The 17075-nt window shown below is 34.2% G+C and overlaps 2 protein-coding genes across 3 annotated transcripts; one reads left to right on the top strand and one right to left on the bottom strand.

The window, feature by feature from the left end:
• The first annotated feature begins 12 nt into the window (after positions 1-12).
• LOC149385841 (putative LRR receptor-like serine/threonine-protein kinase At1g05700) lies at positions 13-6646 on the top strand. The gene is made up of 15 exons (XM_089626415.1): positions 13-94; positions 178-730; positions 1017-1504; positions 1596-1758; positions 1862-1933; positions 2022-2093; positions 2197-2277; positions 2508-2707; positions 2799-3022; positions 3537-3663; positions 3787-3849; positions 3914-4103; positions 4845-5261; positions 5964-5983; positions 6573-6646. Exons 1-15 carry the CDS (start codon positions 13-15, stop codon positions 6644-6646), a joined length of 2826 nt encoding a protein of 941 aa, XP_089482541.1.
• A 3528-nt stretch (positions 6647-10174) lies between these two features.
• On the bottom strand, positions 10175-12366 carry LOC149385840 (basic helix-loop-helix (bHLH) DNA-binding superfamily protein). 2 transcript variants are annotated; one of them, XM_089626652.1, is made up of 3 exons: positions 12321-12366; positions 11721-11979; positions 10175-11528 (listed from the first exon to the last, which is right to left on the bottom strand). In XM_089626652.1, the coding sequence occupies exon 3, from the start codon at positions 11474-11476 to the stop codon at positions 10364-10366; it is 1113 nt and encodes a 370-aa protein (XP_089482778.1). In that variant the 5' UTR covers positions 11477-11528; positions 11721-11979; positions 12321-12366; the 3' UTR covers positions 10175-10363. The 2 variants fall into 2 exon arrangements, with proteins under 2 accessions (XP_089482778.1, XP_089482779.1); XM_089626653.1 differs by lacking the exon at positions 12321-12366 and having other exon boundaries at positions 11721-12011.
• Between the last annotated feature and the right edge of the window lie 4709 nt (positions 12367-17075).

The following is a 17075-nucleotide window of genomic DNA, read 5'->3' as shown; positions in this document are numbered from 1 at the left end:
TTCTCATAGAAAATGGAAATGCGCTTCCTGTCAGCCACGTTTCAGTGTCTTCTTTCTCTCCTGTTCGTTTTCGCTTCGGGACAGAACATACCAGGTTTAGCACATCCATAATCAAACCTTTAGCTTTACTTTTCTCTAAATGGTGGTTTTAATAATATGATATTGTCTGATATATAGGCTTCATAAGCATAGACTGTGGTGCTTCAGAGGAATATTCCGACGAAATCACAGGCATATTCTACACAACCGATCTCAACCATCTCAACACCGACCGAGGCAAAAGCCGGTCAATCTCGCCCCAATATCAAACCGCGGATCTCGCTCGCCAGTACTGGAATCTCAGAAGCTTCCCCGAGGGAACAAAAAACTGTTACACACTCAAGCCCAGCGCGGAAGGAAAAAACCAGACCTATTTGATCCGGGCGGGATTCGTGTACGGAGACTATGACTCCCCGAAAAATGAATTCCCTGAGTTCGACTTGTATCTCGGGGCCGATAAGTGGGCCACCGTGAAAGTGGAAGATTCGGAGAGAGTGATAACCTTTGAGATCCTACAGACGATACAGTCCGATTATACTTACGTTTGCTTAGTGAGAACGGGGTCGAGCGCTCCTTTCATATCAGTCTTGGAGATGAGGCTTCTCAGCAGTGACAACACTGCTTATGTCAATCCCTTGGGGTCTTTGCAGCTCAGTTCAAGGCTAGACCTCGGCTCGGATAACATAGTAAGGTGATTTGTCAAATTCTCTTAGCTAATAAGGTTTATAAGGTCATCTGTTATTACTCTCACTGTGAATTATCAATAATCTGTTTTGAGATTGTATTAGAGTCCGTAGAGCTGAAACGAGCATTGAAAAAAATGAAAATACCTGACAAGAGTTACTAGGTCACGAGTTACTCATCTCACTGCCAAATGATTTTTAGATTGAGCCCTATAGAAAATTTTAACCACTTCGGGGAAAAAACAGCCTGGAATGTCTTGGAGTTACTAAAGTGAATTTTTTTTTTTTCTGAAGGTATAAAGATGATGTTTTCGACCGAATATGGGCACCTTTTAACAACAAAACAGCCTGGAATGTTTTGAGCACGCTGGACCGGGTAAACCCTGGTAATACTTTTAATCCGCCGAGTCTCGTGATGAGAACCGCCGTGACGCCCAAGAATGTGAACGATTCTCTGGAGATAGATTGGACGCCTAAGAAGAACGACAGAGGAAATACTACTGCAGGGTTGTACCTGTGCTTGCATTTATCTGAGATCGAAGAGCTCTCGCAGAATCAAACCAGAGAAGTGACCGTTCATGTGAATGGTAAACTATGGTTCGGACCATTTGTGCCAAGTTATTTGGTGGCGAATTCAATCTACAGTACGGAAATCCTCAACGTGTCTTCTTTGCACATTCGGGTCAGCAAGACCGAGAAGTCAACTCTTCCGGCTATACTTAACGGCTTTGAGATTTTCACAGTGAAACCGATGGTTCAACTCCTCACAGACCAAAAAGATGGTATGCATACAATTTTTTTGTCTTTGACTTGTGCAGCAAGGTTTCTCTCAAAATATTTTTCGTTTTTCAATTTCATATGAAAACTTCATAGTTGGCGCAATCCTGAAGATCAAGTCAGTGTACGAAAAATTTGGATCAAAATTTTTGACAGAGAGAGATTGGCAAGGCGATCCATGTATTCCGAACAATTTTATGTGGGGCGGTCTTAGTTGCAGCCTCTTCAACAATTTTGATCCACCAAGAATATTATCTTTGTGAGTTATTATTGAATTTCTTAACCAGTACATGTATATCTGTTATTCATTTCTTTGAATTGTTTTTCATGCTTGTTCTTTTCGAGTTTTTATTTTTTATCAGGAACTTATCCTCAAGTGAATTGACTGGTGAGATAACATCTAACATTGCAGACCTCACAGTGTTGCGAGTATTGTATGTTTTTCTACTTATATTTCTGTGATTCTCATTACCATCTTTATAAGAAACATTTAAGAGACAAAAATAAAGTTTCTTCATTCAGGGACTTGTCGAACAATAGCCTTAGTGGACCGGTTCCTGATTTTCTCTCTCTGATGCCGGCTTTGAGTGTTCTGTAAGTTAACTCTTAGACCTAACAAGAATTAAAAAAAAAAAATCATCTTCTTCCTCTATAAAGTGGGAACAAAGAGGATAATCATTTTCCTCTGCTTCACCAGAAATCTGGAGAACAACAACTTTTCAGGATCGATTCCAATTGGACTTCAAGAGAAAATAAACAAACGTTCCATTCTTTTTAGGTCAGCCATTTAATTTTGAATTTTGATCCTCTTGTCCCTTTCTTATGTGTCATTTCAGTTCATTTTCGTCCAATTAAATTATGGTATGTCGACACATATATTTTAAATTTTATTTAATTATGGATGAACAGATAAATGACTCGTAAAAAAGAGACAGATGATCCGGATTCTTTAGTTTCATTTTTTTTCTTCCTTGATACGCTTTGATCTATTTGTCTCCTTAACTAAAGAGCGGACGGGAATACGTATCTTTGCTTAATGGATCCATGTAACATAACCGAGGACGCGACAAAGGAGACAGAAAAGAAGAAGAAGAAGAAACCAAAGAATATTTTCATACCAGTCGTGATATCATCGGTCGCCGGAGTCACGGTCATCTTATTATCAAGCGCCGCGCTAATCCTATGGTCCATACAAAGGAAAAAACAAGGTCTGAAAAGTCGATACATCAAAAACGGAACTCTTCTTTGGATAGGGGAAAAAAACAGTTAGTCTCATAGTGATCTTTTTGGCCGATGCAGCGATGATGAATCTTGTGCCGTCCGTTGCACCAAATGAAGAGCCAGAGTTCAGGAAGAACAACTTCACATACTCTCAAATCGCGAGTATGACTAATAATTTCGAGCAAGTCATCGGGGAAGGAGGATTTGGAAAAGTTTACCTCGGCTTCTTCAATGGAAGCCAGGTCGCGGTGAAGATGCTTTCTCGGCTATCGGATCATGGCTCTAAGCAATTCAAGACTGAGGTAATTCATTCAATTTTTCTCAGCATAAAATAGCCAGTGGAGTATATGTGTGGCATGTTAGTTCTTAAACTAATTTTGTGAGCAAAATTGTCATCAAACTAATTTAAACCTTTTAATGAAACCCAATGCCTAAACAATCTTAAACATATTTAAGAACTTGAATAACTTGTTTATGATTTTTATAGAAAAAAAAAATTAAATAAATAAAATCATTAAAACACAATCTTACAACCAAAAAAAAGTTTTTAAGTTTTATTTAGTCTGTTTTCAACAAGATACTTATGCTGTTAAATATGTTTACACTTTTTCTGCGATAGATTTCCTAAGTACAATATTTTACAAAAATATCTAAAATACTAAAAAAAAATAGTTCTAGGCCTATTTTGGTCAAAATAATGGTTTATGGACTAAAACGCCATTACCACATAACAGTTCAATGATTATTTGAGCTAGAAATCCTTAACTACGAGGAATTAGACAAGATCATTAACTTTTTATTACTATATATTTACAGGCCAGAATTCTCACAAGAGTTCATCACAGAAATTTGACTGCTCTTGTTGGTTATTGCGACGAAGCCCCTCACACTGGGCTGGTGTATGAATATATGTCAAATGGAGATTTAGAATGGCATTTATCAGGCAAAAAAAATTATAATTTAAGATATATATATATATATATATATATATATATATATATATATATATACATCTAAAATCCATTAAATAATTACCGTTTTATAATTATTTGGTTTCATGTTGCAGAAAAGAATTCACATCCTTTGAGTTGGGAAGAAAGACTCAAAATAGCGATAGATACAGCACAAGGTACTTAAAAATTTAGGTGAAATGAATTAAGTGAATACAAATTAATATTTGTGAATATGACTAGGGCTGGAATATTTGCATAGTGGGTGTAAGCCACCAATAGTCCATAGAGATGTGAAGATCACAAACATACTTTTAAATGAAAAGTTAGAAGCAAAAGTGGCTGATTTTGGATTATCAAGAGCTTTTTCTTGGGAAGATGGTTCCCATGTCACCACCATAGTTGCTGGCACACCAGGCTATCTTGACCCTCAGTATGTTATTTTTCATACTCACATCTCTCATTTTTTTTTTTTTTGGTTCTATGAAGATTTATGTTTTTTTTTTTGGCACCATGTGTTATTTTCCTTAACTACATCCCTTAATTTTTATTTTTGGCTCTATGAAGATTCACATTGCTGTGTTCTTTTCCAAAAAAAAAAAAAAAAAAAAAAAAAAACTTAATTTGGCCAATTAAATCATAAAATGACCTTTTATGCCGAAATTGCGGAGAATTTCGCTTAATATGTAAAATTATACTCATTTTCCAGTGCTATGGACGGAGCCAGCTAAGAATAAGCGCGACAATTACTCTTTGAAATTTTGAAAATTATAATGTTAACCTAAAATTGTTTATCAATTTAATTTTTATATTTTTAGCTCAAAATTATATGATTTTTTTAAATTTGTCCTCTTAAAATTGTTTCTCATGTTTTAGATATTCACTATAAAAAAAATTAAAAAATTAAAAATTAAAAGCTACAAAAGTCATTTTTGCGGATCAAAAATTGTAGCTTATATATTTTACCTTTACAAGTAACATTAGCTAAGCAGTATTTTTTTTTTTCAAAAATAAATCTCATATACATAGACATATTGCCGAAGAAATCTTATCTTAGTCGTTGGATTTAGAGTTTCTGATACCTAGTTCTCGTTTCTGAAGATCAAAGTCACATGAACAATGAGATTAAATCACAAGAAGCATATATATAACTAAATTAATATTTGCGAAGCAGGTATTACGTCACAAACAGGCTAAACGAGAAAAGCGACGTGTTCAGCTTCGGCGTTGTGCTCTTGGAGATAATCACAGGCCGTACGGTAATAGTCCGCGACGCAAATGGGATTAACAAACACATAACCGACTGGGTCAAAGTATTGATCCCAAGCGGTGATGTGGCAAGCATTGTGGACCCCGCACTAGCACACAAGGACTTCAACGATGATTCGGTGTGGAGAGCTGTAGAGTTAGCACTGGCTTGCGTGTCAAAGACCTCAAGCAAGAGGCCAAACATGAACCACGTGGTGATAGAGTTGAAGCAGTGTTTGTCTTTGGAAATGGCTTGGACCAATAACACCGTTGGTGACACTGCCCAATCAAGCCAGTTTTTCCCTGTTATGCCTCTTAATACTGATCTGAGCCCACTTCCAAGGTAAGTTTTGGGCCTAGTGAAATTGGGCCAAGGCAAAACAATAAGGTATTGAAGGGAAATGACTTGGGAAATGGCCGGATCTACTACTCAATTCAATTATTTGGACCAAAATATAGAGTTTTTTGTTTTGGACACTTTTAGTAGTTGCTTAAGTGAGCAAGTACATATTTGCTCTCGACTTTATGTATTATTTTGAAAATACCCCATTAAAGAAACACGTCAGTTAATATTTCAAAACCCAAATGAAACCCATTTTTCATCTCCTTGGTTCGCGCTCTCTCTCCTCTCTCCTCCGACTCTTGCTCCCTCTAAAACCCTTACCCATGTCGCCGAAATCGCCGGAGAAACCCTCACCCTCATCGCCGAAATCATCGGAAACCCTCACTCACGTCGCTAATCTCTCATAAATATCTCTGGTTCGTTGCTAATCTTCATTATTCTTTCAAATCTCTACGAAGCCCCTATTTTCATACCCTAAAATCGCAGAACATGACGGCCAAAAAACGCGTGCCAGTTCGGAAGAATCCGAGGACGACGAGTTTCCAACATCTTTGGCCTAAGATGTTTATATTTATATGAACTCAAATCTAAAACTATGTTTTATATTTCTTTATGGTTTTGTATGACTTGAATGCCTAAAACTGCTATATATTTTGGTTTATATTTTTGTATGGTTTTGTTTTGATATGGCTGTGTCTATAGTTGTGGACCGATTGTAGACAGTAAATATCTACAATCACCATAATTGTAGTCATCAATATCTACAATCACTAAAATTGTAGACATCAATATCTACAATTTGAACAACTATTGTCATTTATGTTTAGGAATTAAAGACGTAAAAAAGACATAAATTACTGAAATTGTAACATATAATTAGTCATTCATCCATTATTGAAATACACTCAAAGTTCCAAAAAGACATATAATTAGTCATTAAACTATAATAACTGAAATTAGTTCCAAAAACACATACAACTATAATAATTTATCCATTCCTCTCGGACAAAGGAACTGGATTGTTGCATGTAGTCCGGTTGTGACCAACTTCTCCACATCGCGACCACTTCCTAAGAATAGGCTGTTCCCCTTGAGAAGGTATCCGTCTCTTCTTCTGTCTACCGGCGGCACGTGATTTGTATGTCGGAGGCTTGTCTCTCATTTATACAACAAATATGTTCACTCTCATACCTGAATAAGAAAATTCAGAAATCAGAATAACTTTAGATTGGTATGTATAATTGTAATAAAAACTGTCATAAACTGTAGACTTATAAGTCTACCTAAGTCTACAGTTAACAACAATTGTAGATATCGACGTCTACAGCTGTAGTAGCTGTAGACTTATAATATCTACAATTGTTATAACTGACATTCCAGCATAGTAAAAACGCATATCTGATTGTTATTATCGTGTATGAAAAAAATTAAATGTCTACAATGAAACTATTTATATATATGTATATCTACAATTACACCAATTGTAAATAGTCTACTACAACAGAAGTTGTAGACCTATATGTCTACAATTCCAGAGATTGTAGACATGTATGTCTACAATTCTAGAACGCGAAAAAAAACTCAAACGTCCAAAAACACGAAGAACAACACACAAACAAACCCAGCAACAAACAACACAGAGACGGCGGGTAATGGCACCAATAAACCCAGAACGACAAATACCTAAAACCCAGACAACAAGTGCACGAAAACAAAGATGAACGACGAAAAAAGAAGCTTTCTTTTAAGATGCACGATGATGATGTTGAACAAACATGCTCTCCGAAACCCAGAAACTCAGAAACCCGACGAGGATGAACGAAAACCCAGAAACAAAAAGAGAGGAGAGAAGACGACGACGACGATGAACGAAAGAAGCTTACTTTTAGACGACGACGATGTGGCCTAGAGTTGAGCTTCACTTCAGAGACACACACAACTCATGGAGGAAGTTCAAACGTCCTTCACACGTAGAGAAAAAAAAGAGGAGAGAGAGAGAGAGAGAGAGCTGTGAATGAAACAATAAACAAGACGTACTAGAATTCTTATTGAGCAAGTTTTGGTTTAGGGCTTGAATGAACGAAGTTAAATTTTAAAGGGCAAACCGAGTATCAAAATATTATCTCTCCTCAAAACACTACTAAAAGTGTCCAAATTTAAGCTACTCTATATTTTTGGACACTTTTATCAATAATTATAGACTTATATATCTATAATTGTTGTTAATTGTAAACTTGCAAATCTATAATTTATGACAACTATGTACTTTTATATCTACCGCTATTAGTAAAAGTGTCTAAAAATATATGAGCTACTATTTTGGTTCAAATTATCAAAACTGTTACTAGTTGATGTCATTTCCTATAATTGAACTTGGGAAGAAATTCAATGGGAAAAGAGAATTTTTATATTGTTGAAATAGTATATGATATCGTGTTTTTGAAACTTATTCTAAAAATAGCGTGTTCAAAGTTTTTATTGTTAAAATAGTTTTTTTCAATTTATAAACAATTATTTTTGTTGATGCTTACCCATTTTACCAAAAAAAAAATATATATTGCTTATTGTATTGGGCCCTATTTAACTTGTTATTACTGATTAAAATAATTTTATTTTTAAGAAAAATAATCCTAAATACAAAAGAAAAGAATTCACGGGAAAAAAGTAATACTACTTTCAAACTAAGTCTTTGAATATTAATATGTTGTTTTTTTCTGAATTTTTGTACAAATTTATGCCGGTGCAATTTTATGTTGTATGAATTTCTTGAAAAGAAAAAAGATTCATAAAAATATATTTTTTAAAATTTACATTTTTTTTTTCGTAAGGTGTGAATTATGTACATAGCGCTTCAAAGTTTCATTTTATTGAGTTTGTCCGTTTGAAAACTAGACTAACTATTGTTTTCATGTTTTGAAAGCCCCAATAAGAGTGCAGAAAAAACAAGTGAAGTTTGGCTACTTGATCACCATTCACATTATTACACCTGCCTTTTTTGTTAGTTGTCATTTTTTTTTATCATATGGAAGGAAAAACAAAGCTGTCCTTAGCAATCAAACAGCTACGCATAGATGATACTATCACAACCGTATTACAAAGTCAAGTATATATATAACATTCCACTTGTGAAAGCCAACAAAATAAGAGTTTAAAAAATCTTATCTACACACACAGGTCACGCGAATTTGTTATTACTTTGGTCTAGAGCGTTCTAGAACTGCAAATAATTTGACAACTTGATCAATGTGATAATCCAAACGGCCAAATTGCCTACCCCCGGAACCGGGTTCTTTTTTCTTAACAGAATCCCTATATTTAGCAAAAGTAATATTTCATTGAAAGTCCAAATCAATAAGTTTAAAATTCAATTATCAATATATACACTAAATTTTTAAGTCCACAGTACAAATTGGTTTTTTCCCCTTTTTTTCTTTTTCAACAAACCAAAGTAGACTTTGTTTTCTTTTTCCTTTTTCTTTCTCAAGATAGGATTGGTGGGCCAATACCTAAATTATTCTTTAAATCCGATAATATTAGGTATTTATAGTCCTGTATCATTTGGTCTAACAAATCTATATAATAGTAGACTTAGCAAGTTAGCATCATGACTATGGATTTCAAAAATAAAAATAAAAATTAGGTCACTATTTCTAAAATACCTATTAAATTTTGAAAATTAATTTGTATATTTATGTGAATTTTTATGATCAATTCTCTTTAAAGAAAATTGCAACGGTTGGTTTACACTTTACAATGTAACATCTGTACTGTTTACATTTAGAAATAAATATTTTTAATTTGAATTTATTTAATTATTAGTATGTATTTTTTATTGGACTGATTAAAATGGTATTTTTCAAAATCTCTCTCTATTTTATAAATTTAATTTTTTAGTGCGCTGGGTCTGCAGGCATTATAGTTACAAATACTTCGCGTGTATACAGACCACTGGTGCATGTTGTAAGAAATATTTAAGCATTCACGTGCCAATTTATGAATGTTGTAATGTAATACGAAATAAATAACTAGAAGAAAACGACTTTAATTATTTTGTTATAAGCTTAAATACTCACAAAAATATACAGTATTAATTATGGGATGATCACTAGCATCATCATGAAAAATATCATTAAATTGATCATATACTGGTACAATTATTTAGCGGGGATAATTCTTGATATTTAAAAGGCTACGTAAACGACAAATGCATGTCAGGAGATAAAATAGATTAAAAGAACAGAATGAAAAGGAAAAAAGAGCATAAACATGTGCTTAGCAATGAGTTTGGGAGTGATATTCAAAGAGCACGCTTTGGGTTGAATCAAGGAGACAGGACCACTGACTGGGACTCACAAGCTTAAGAGAATGTCTCTAACATTGGGTTAGCAGAAATTAAAATGGCATTATTTTATAAATTTATAATTATATAAACTCTCAAAAAGATCCCCAAGAAAGGTGAGCTTTTAAGTACCTAGATGATCCCACTCAATAATTATTCAAACAAAGTGTTAAAATAAGAGAAGCTCGCTTTTTCTATATACCCAGCTTGATGATAATCATAGGTGGTATAATTACTTGTATCTTTTTCGAAAGATAAAAGGTAGACATAATAATATCTCCTTCATACACACAGATCACTGCTTTACACGCTACTAATAATTCCCACCGGAACATTATTCTAAAACCGTCAAAGACTCGAATTATTATAAGAGAGAAACGGAAGAGAATATATAGTAGCATATAATTATAGTAATCGAAATTATCAAAAGTACGTAACTTATACACACACACACACACACACATATATATATATATATATATATATATATATATATATATATATATGTATTTCGTTCAAATAACAGAATTATATGATTAAGCACTAAAAAAGTTATAACCTTTAATTCAACTCTCAAGACCCACCGGTTATAATTACACATCCGATGATCAAAGCCATGCATGTTTATAATGATGACAAGAATGATTAGAGCAACAATAATAACAAAAATTGCACGGTTAATTAATTAGCTTATAATATGACAATAACAAAAGTAGTTTGCAACAATTGATGATGATAATGATATCAATTAATAATTAACTAATCAACTCTGTCCATAGTAATTGACAATATGATTATTATGATGACGGTGGCTACTATGACTAGGGTTTTGAAGAAACAAGTGCTGTGGCAAAAGCGCGGCGGCGGAATTATTATTCCCAGCGGCGGTGGTGTTGGTTTGCATGGGAAAAGAAGGGTTGAAAGAGAAAGCGAAGCTGGTCGGAGAAGTGGTGGTCATTGCTGAGTCGATCTTTTGGCCGAGAGTCTCGAGGGCTTTGACCTGAGACCGAAGAAACTTCAAATAGCTCGCGGCCTCGTCGAGCATGGAAGCCGTGTCCATCTTGGTCCCGCCGGGGACGAGCCTCTGCAGGACCCGAATCCGCTCGCTGATTCGCTCTCGCCTCTGACGCGCCGCCACAGTCTGAGGGTCCGACGAGATCCGAACGTTCTTCCTCCGAGGCCGCTCCACCGTCTCGAGCCCCAAGTTGACCGGACGAAACGCCGCGGCTCGGTATATCATCTCCTTCATCTGCGCCACCGCCTCCGGATCCGGTTCCTGCCCCGACGACGACGATGCTGGATCGGATCCGCTCGATGTCCGAGAGAAGTTTATGTTCGTCGTCGTCGAGGTCGATGACGTTCTATGCTTCTTAGCCGGGTTGATCGTCGTCGCCGGAGGAGGAAGAAAGGCTCTTTTGTTTGGATTAGGGTTAGGGTTAGGGTTAGGGTTTGTTGAGTGGTCGGACTCGCTGGAGGAGATGGTTTTTTTGTTGCGGAGGTTTCGGTGGTATTCAGAGAAGATCATGGAGATTCCGTCGTCGTCGATGATGTTGTTGTTGTCCTCGCCGGAGGCGGTGTCGGTGTTGCTGTTGGTGCCGGAGATTAGACACTCTAGTGACTCCAGAGAGCACGATCTCGCCGTCGCCGGAGGAGGAGCCACATTTCCGGCGGAGAAGCATGTGAAAGGATTATCGGAGAAGCTCGGGTTCGACGAGAGGATATCGCCGGAGACCGAGTTGTTGTTGTTGAATGAGAGTTTCTTGGAGTTGGACATGACAAGGAAGCTCTCGTCGATGACGTGTTGTTGGTTTTGGTGGTGTTGATTATGGCTCCATAATACTGGTGAACAATCCCAGCCCAGATCATGACCGTCCATTTTGTTGTGATTATGATGATGTTGATTTGGAGAGGAAGAAAATGTTGACTGCCTGTAAAATACACAAACGGACAAAGAAGCGTGTGTGATGATGATGTGTGTGTGTGTGTACAAGCTATTCCATGTGAAAATATATCATATAAATGATTGAAGGATTTAACTGATAAGAAAATGAGAACCACATAATTGATTATTAATAATAATAGTTATAATATTTGAGAGATGTGAGTATTATAGGACTTACCAGTTACAGTACAGATCCAGCTGCCAGTGCCCAAAAATGGAATAATTTCTCTTGATGATATTGATGTGTGTGTATATATAAATGAATATATATATATATATATATATATATATGTATAGCTGTCTCTCTTCGGTTGGTGTATATGTATGTATAATTGTAGCCTCAGCTTCAGTGCTTTTATATCGTGATCATGATTTGTGCGTGCACATTCCGGTACTAGTTCCCACTAGCCGCCATATTTGATGATTCCGGATTAAAACTGTGACAAAAAGATAATAGCAAAAAAACAAACTCATTAATTTCTAATTACGTCAGATTTGGCATAAAGAGAAATCAATTGGCATTTTTTTTTTTTTCTCATCATATCATATAAATATCACCAGCCAAAACATACTCAGTTAAACAAAAACAACAACCACTCCAAGAATTCATCATAAACTGAAAATTTCATCAGCAAAATTGTACTAGCTTAGATTAACAAAACACATATATACAAAACAAAAAGCGGAACAACAAGAAGGAAAAAAAAAAAGACTAATTAATTGAAAGAAAGTGAAAGAAGGGAAAAGGAAAACAGAAAGAGACGCTTTCTCTCTCTACCTTAGAGCTTTTGCATTAGAGAGGATTATTATCAATACAGTACTTGGGTGCATAGAATCTGCTCTTGATAGGCATGCTTTGTATTTATATATATACACAACAAATATAGGTGAGCAAGAAAAGATGAAGCTGCCTAATAAAATAAAACAAATATATATTTAAAAACAGTTGAAAAAATATATATAATTGGGGTTTGTAAAAGATAAGGCTTTTTGGTCAGTTTGGTGGGGCGTGTAAGAGTATATTTTTGCAGATGGGGAGCATGAGATTTCAGAGTTAGCACTCTCTATGTATCTCTTTAATATAACAAATTTGGATATTTTATTATTTTCTAGAAATTAAATTACTTTTTTTATATTATATAGTGGGGATCAAAAGCTCTGACCCCTCCTTTTAGTTGTTTATGCCGTTCCATGCGCGCACTGTAAAGTTTGAAACTTTCAGTTAAAAAAAATTAAAATTTAGTTCTTTTTGAAGTCTCTACTTGGAGTAAAAAGAGCATCTTTCAACAGTACTACTAATACTAACAAGCTTTAGCTCATATTTTGTAACTTTTTATGAGAAAAGATTTTTTTGTTAATCATAGTCTTAATCATGACAAATTACTGTTCTCACTTTCTACTACAGTACTTTCTTCATTATCATAGCCGTATTTGACTCTCAGATTCATGTAAAGACTCAACAAAAGCTAACTTGACATTTTCGCTTTTCTCTCTTTTGAGATGAATCAAGAATCAAGTTTCAAACATACAAGTAAAGAAAAGTATATATATATATATATATATATATATATATATAGTATATGTCAGCGATCGGTCAAGAGACTCAAGCCACAACTTCCAACAGTAACAAATAGTATACATATATTATATATATATAGCATGAAATGACATGTAAGCAGTAAGTATAACTGTATAAGTGAGTGGTCAATAATGGTTTGGGAATATTACCATTTTAGACATATAAAAAGTATAAACAATTGTAGTGGAATGAATGAAGAGAGTTTTAGAATCAGTACATGGAAGTTGTTGGCAGGCAAGTAAGAGAGGTGAGAGCGAGTCAGATAATCACAGAGAAGATATAACAGAATTGCGAAGGCAAAGCTGTGTCCCATCAAAAAAAAAAAGCTTGCTGCTAATACAATTTTGTCTCATCATCATTGCAACCTAGTTTTCTAGCTATATCCATTTTTTAATCTTTTTTTTTTCTTTTTTTTTGGGTTTTATTGTGTAATTAAATTGACCATAAATATAATATAATGTATTTGTTACTAGTGAGAGAAAGAGAAGGATATCAGCTGGGTTCTGAGTCCAACCACATGTATACCCTATCATTACAGCTCAATGAATGGGTTCCCATTGCAATTTTCCTTATACAAATTTTTTATTTTTTATTTTTTTTCCTTTATTTTGTCAACTCTAACATGTTTTTCCTCACCCAATTCTAATATATATATATTTCAAAAATGCAAGTAAAAAGGAAAAAAGATTAATTTGAAAAAGATAAGCTATTAATATACAAGTTAGCCAAAAGGGAAAAAAAATTCTAATATATATAAAAAAAAATGTATATTTTATTAATTACCTACTGAAACACATTATTGAACCATAATTCAATGATAGAACTAACCAGAGATCGAAAGACTTACTTGTTAATGTTATTGCATGCTTTATCGGTCACTTCAGGAGTTGTACTTGACCGTGAGTTGTCACCAAAGTAAATATAACTCTCTCTTTTCTTGTTCTATTTTTGTTTTTATTTTCTATAAAAAAAAAATAAAGATTAATATACAGGAATAAACAAAACTCAGTCAAGCTATATTTTGATGTTTGAGTTCGTGAAATAGCTGCCACACTGTGTTTTTTTTAGCAATGGTCTCTATATATATACTATATGGCCTATAAGACTCCCGTACTTCTCAAAAAAGTTGGTGATGAGGCAGTCTAATCTCTAATTGTAGATAATTATAAATGGAAAGATTGTGATATTTTGTCTTGACTCTGAAGTCGGTCTCACAATCTATAAGTACGTGTCTGAAACTTGTATGTGCATATTAATAAAACTTTGAAAAAAAAATAAGAGAGTGAAAACATATTATTCCAGATAATTATTCCCTCTAATTAGCTTGGCATTCCAATAATTGAGCTCCGTATAATTAATGAAACAGTGAGTTAGATCTTCCCATGTTTAGGAGAACCAATAGTTGAAGAATACGGTCATATAAAGATTGCTGTAGGTGTTGTTTGAGTACATATGGAATCTACAATGATTTTAATCCTATTTAGAGATATCATTTCAAGAATGTGCCAAAAAAACACATGTGGTATATATTTGTTAAGCGCGATTTGTTGCTTAAAAAAATGTATCACATAAAAAATCCAATCAACTCGTCCAAACTTTGACTAATTATATATATATACATATATATATATATATATATATGTTTATACATATATGGTTAGTTGAATGGGTGGGAGAGTATTATTGATGCTACTGAATCATTTACATACCAAACGGATTCCACGAAATTTAATATAGCCGACATCAAAACTCAATTAATAGCAATGTAGAATCAATTTTCATAGACACAATTTTAAAATTATGACACGCCATTTTTTTTGTAATCAGCTTTCAAATTAAAAAATTCAAGAAAATAAATAAATTGTAACAAACAAAACTATTTTCTTCCCTTGTTTATTTTCTAATTTTTGACACGACATTGTTTTTCTAATCAGCTTATAAATTGAAAATTTTATGAAAATAAATAAACTAAAACAATTTCAAATTTCACGTAACAAAACAAATGCCATCAAAAAAACTTGTCGCAAAGTTAAGCCTTCCTTTAGTAACAGTCCAAGTGGGCCCCCAAAATTTTCAGGCCCAAACGGTAAACAAAAAGTGGTCCATCGTCTACGCGTATGCATGTATATTAGGAATGTCAAAATCCCAATAAATGCCTTTTATTTCTTACTCACCCGCGTCATTTTTGGCTTTCTTTTTCTGGGGGAGAGCCTGGACGCGCTGTCGGCTCAGATAACGCGGCTCGAACCCGAGGCTGTACGGTGGTCCCGCGAGCTTAGGGTAGTCGGGCCCCACCAGATCCCTCCTCCGAACGCCCATTATTTACCACGGCTCACACGTGAACACATCGCTCGGGTGCTCACGTGGCGGGGTCCTATTGGTGGAAGTTCTGACGAGATAGGCATAAGACCACATGGGAAATCCAAATAGTGGAGCTGGAGGCCTGTGAAGCGTGGGACCCACCCGGTTCCTTCCTTCCTTGCACTCTATGAGAGCCGAATCTCTTCCCTTAATTTAGCATTATCCTGAAATTAGGGTCTATTTCAACTTTGATGTAGATGTGCTGCACTGGATTTTTTCCTCCTTCGTCCTCTTTCTTATAGTTAATTTTTGGGCAGTGCAGCAAAATAGTCAAAATGAAACTATGAAATTTATTTTTATTTTAGAGAAATAGCCAACAGGTGTATGTGGCAATAATTAAAGTCTGATTTGCCCTTATTTATTAACAAATTTGTCATTTTCTCTCTCCTACTTTTTTCAATACTTTTTTTACATAAAAACTTAAAAAAAAACCATATTTATCTCATATGAACTCGAAATTGAGTGATTCCAAATCCTACGAATTCGTGACGCCGAGATCTTCAAAAATAGATCCATTGTGTTTGATGAAAAATCATGTTTAATACCATAGATGTAGAAAAATCACGTTATTACCTTAAATATAGAAATAATTGAAATTTTTTGAAATTATCGACATAAATATAATTTTTCATCAAACACAATAGGTCTATTTTTGAAGATCTTGACGCCACGAATTTGTAGGATCTGAAATCACTCAATTTCGAGTTCGTATGAGAAAGATACAAATTTTTGAAGTTTTAATGCAAAAAAAATTATTTGAAAAAAATAGAGAGAGAAAGTGACGAATTTGTTAATAAATAGGGGTAAATCAGATCTTAATTATTGCCACATAAGTCATTTGGCTATATCCTTAAAAATTGTCAAACATAGGCTAGATTCAAAATCACATGTTTAAAATTGCTTAGTTAGTTACAAATCTCTTAATTTTTTGTGAACGATTATTATTTCTTGTTTCTTACAATAATTATATAAAAAAAATGTAAAGAATTGGTATCCCACTGAACTTCGGTTGTGTTACTCAATTTGATTACTTAAGTAATTCAACACCGAGTGCAAATTAAATAGGTTCGAATGATAAATAATATAAGGAACGATCCGATCATAAAGCAAAAACGAATCTTATCGAGTATAATTTTGAAAAAAAGAGAAATTGATAAGTCAAAAACTAGTCAAATAAAAAAAAAACACTTGTAAATAAATAAAATTTAAACAAAATGCACACTACGACACATCTTGCATACCAACAACTACCAGAAACTTTCATCTATCATTCAACACTCTCATTTACATCCCCTCTTTTATTAGATTCATCTGTATTTAAAAAAAATCTCGTTTAAATTTTTGAAAATCTCGAGACTGTGTGCTTAAAATCAAGTGTTCTTCGCGAGATAATTGTTGTAATATTTTTGTCTGTCAACAAATTTTAATTATAATTTATTTTTTTCCCTGGACGGACTTACTTTGACTAAGTTGGGCATTATTACCTAATATCAATTTATTCAGTAAATCTAAACGGATGGATAATACTGGTTCGAAATAAGTTAAAGAGTAAAGGGATAACGATCATAAAGATTTAAAGGGTACAGGCACAAA

This window comes from Urtica dioica, chromosome 9 (genome assembly GCF_054948205.1).
Source record: "Urtica dioica subsp. dioica isolate 48M chromosome 9, U.dioica_male_clone48M_v1_H2, whole genome shotgun sequence".
Lineage (NCBI taxonomy): Eukaryota > Viridiplantae > Streptophyta > Magnoliopsida > Rosales > Urticaceae > Urtica > Urtica dioica.
Note: the sequence above shows the minus strand (reverse complement) of the source record. Positions and strands in the feature narration are given on the sequence as shown.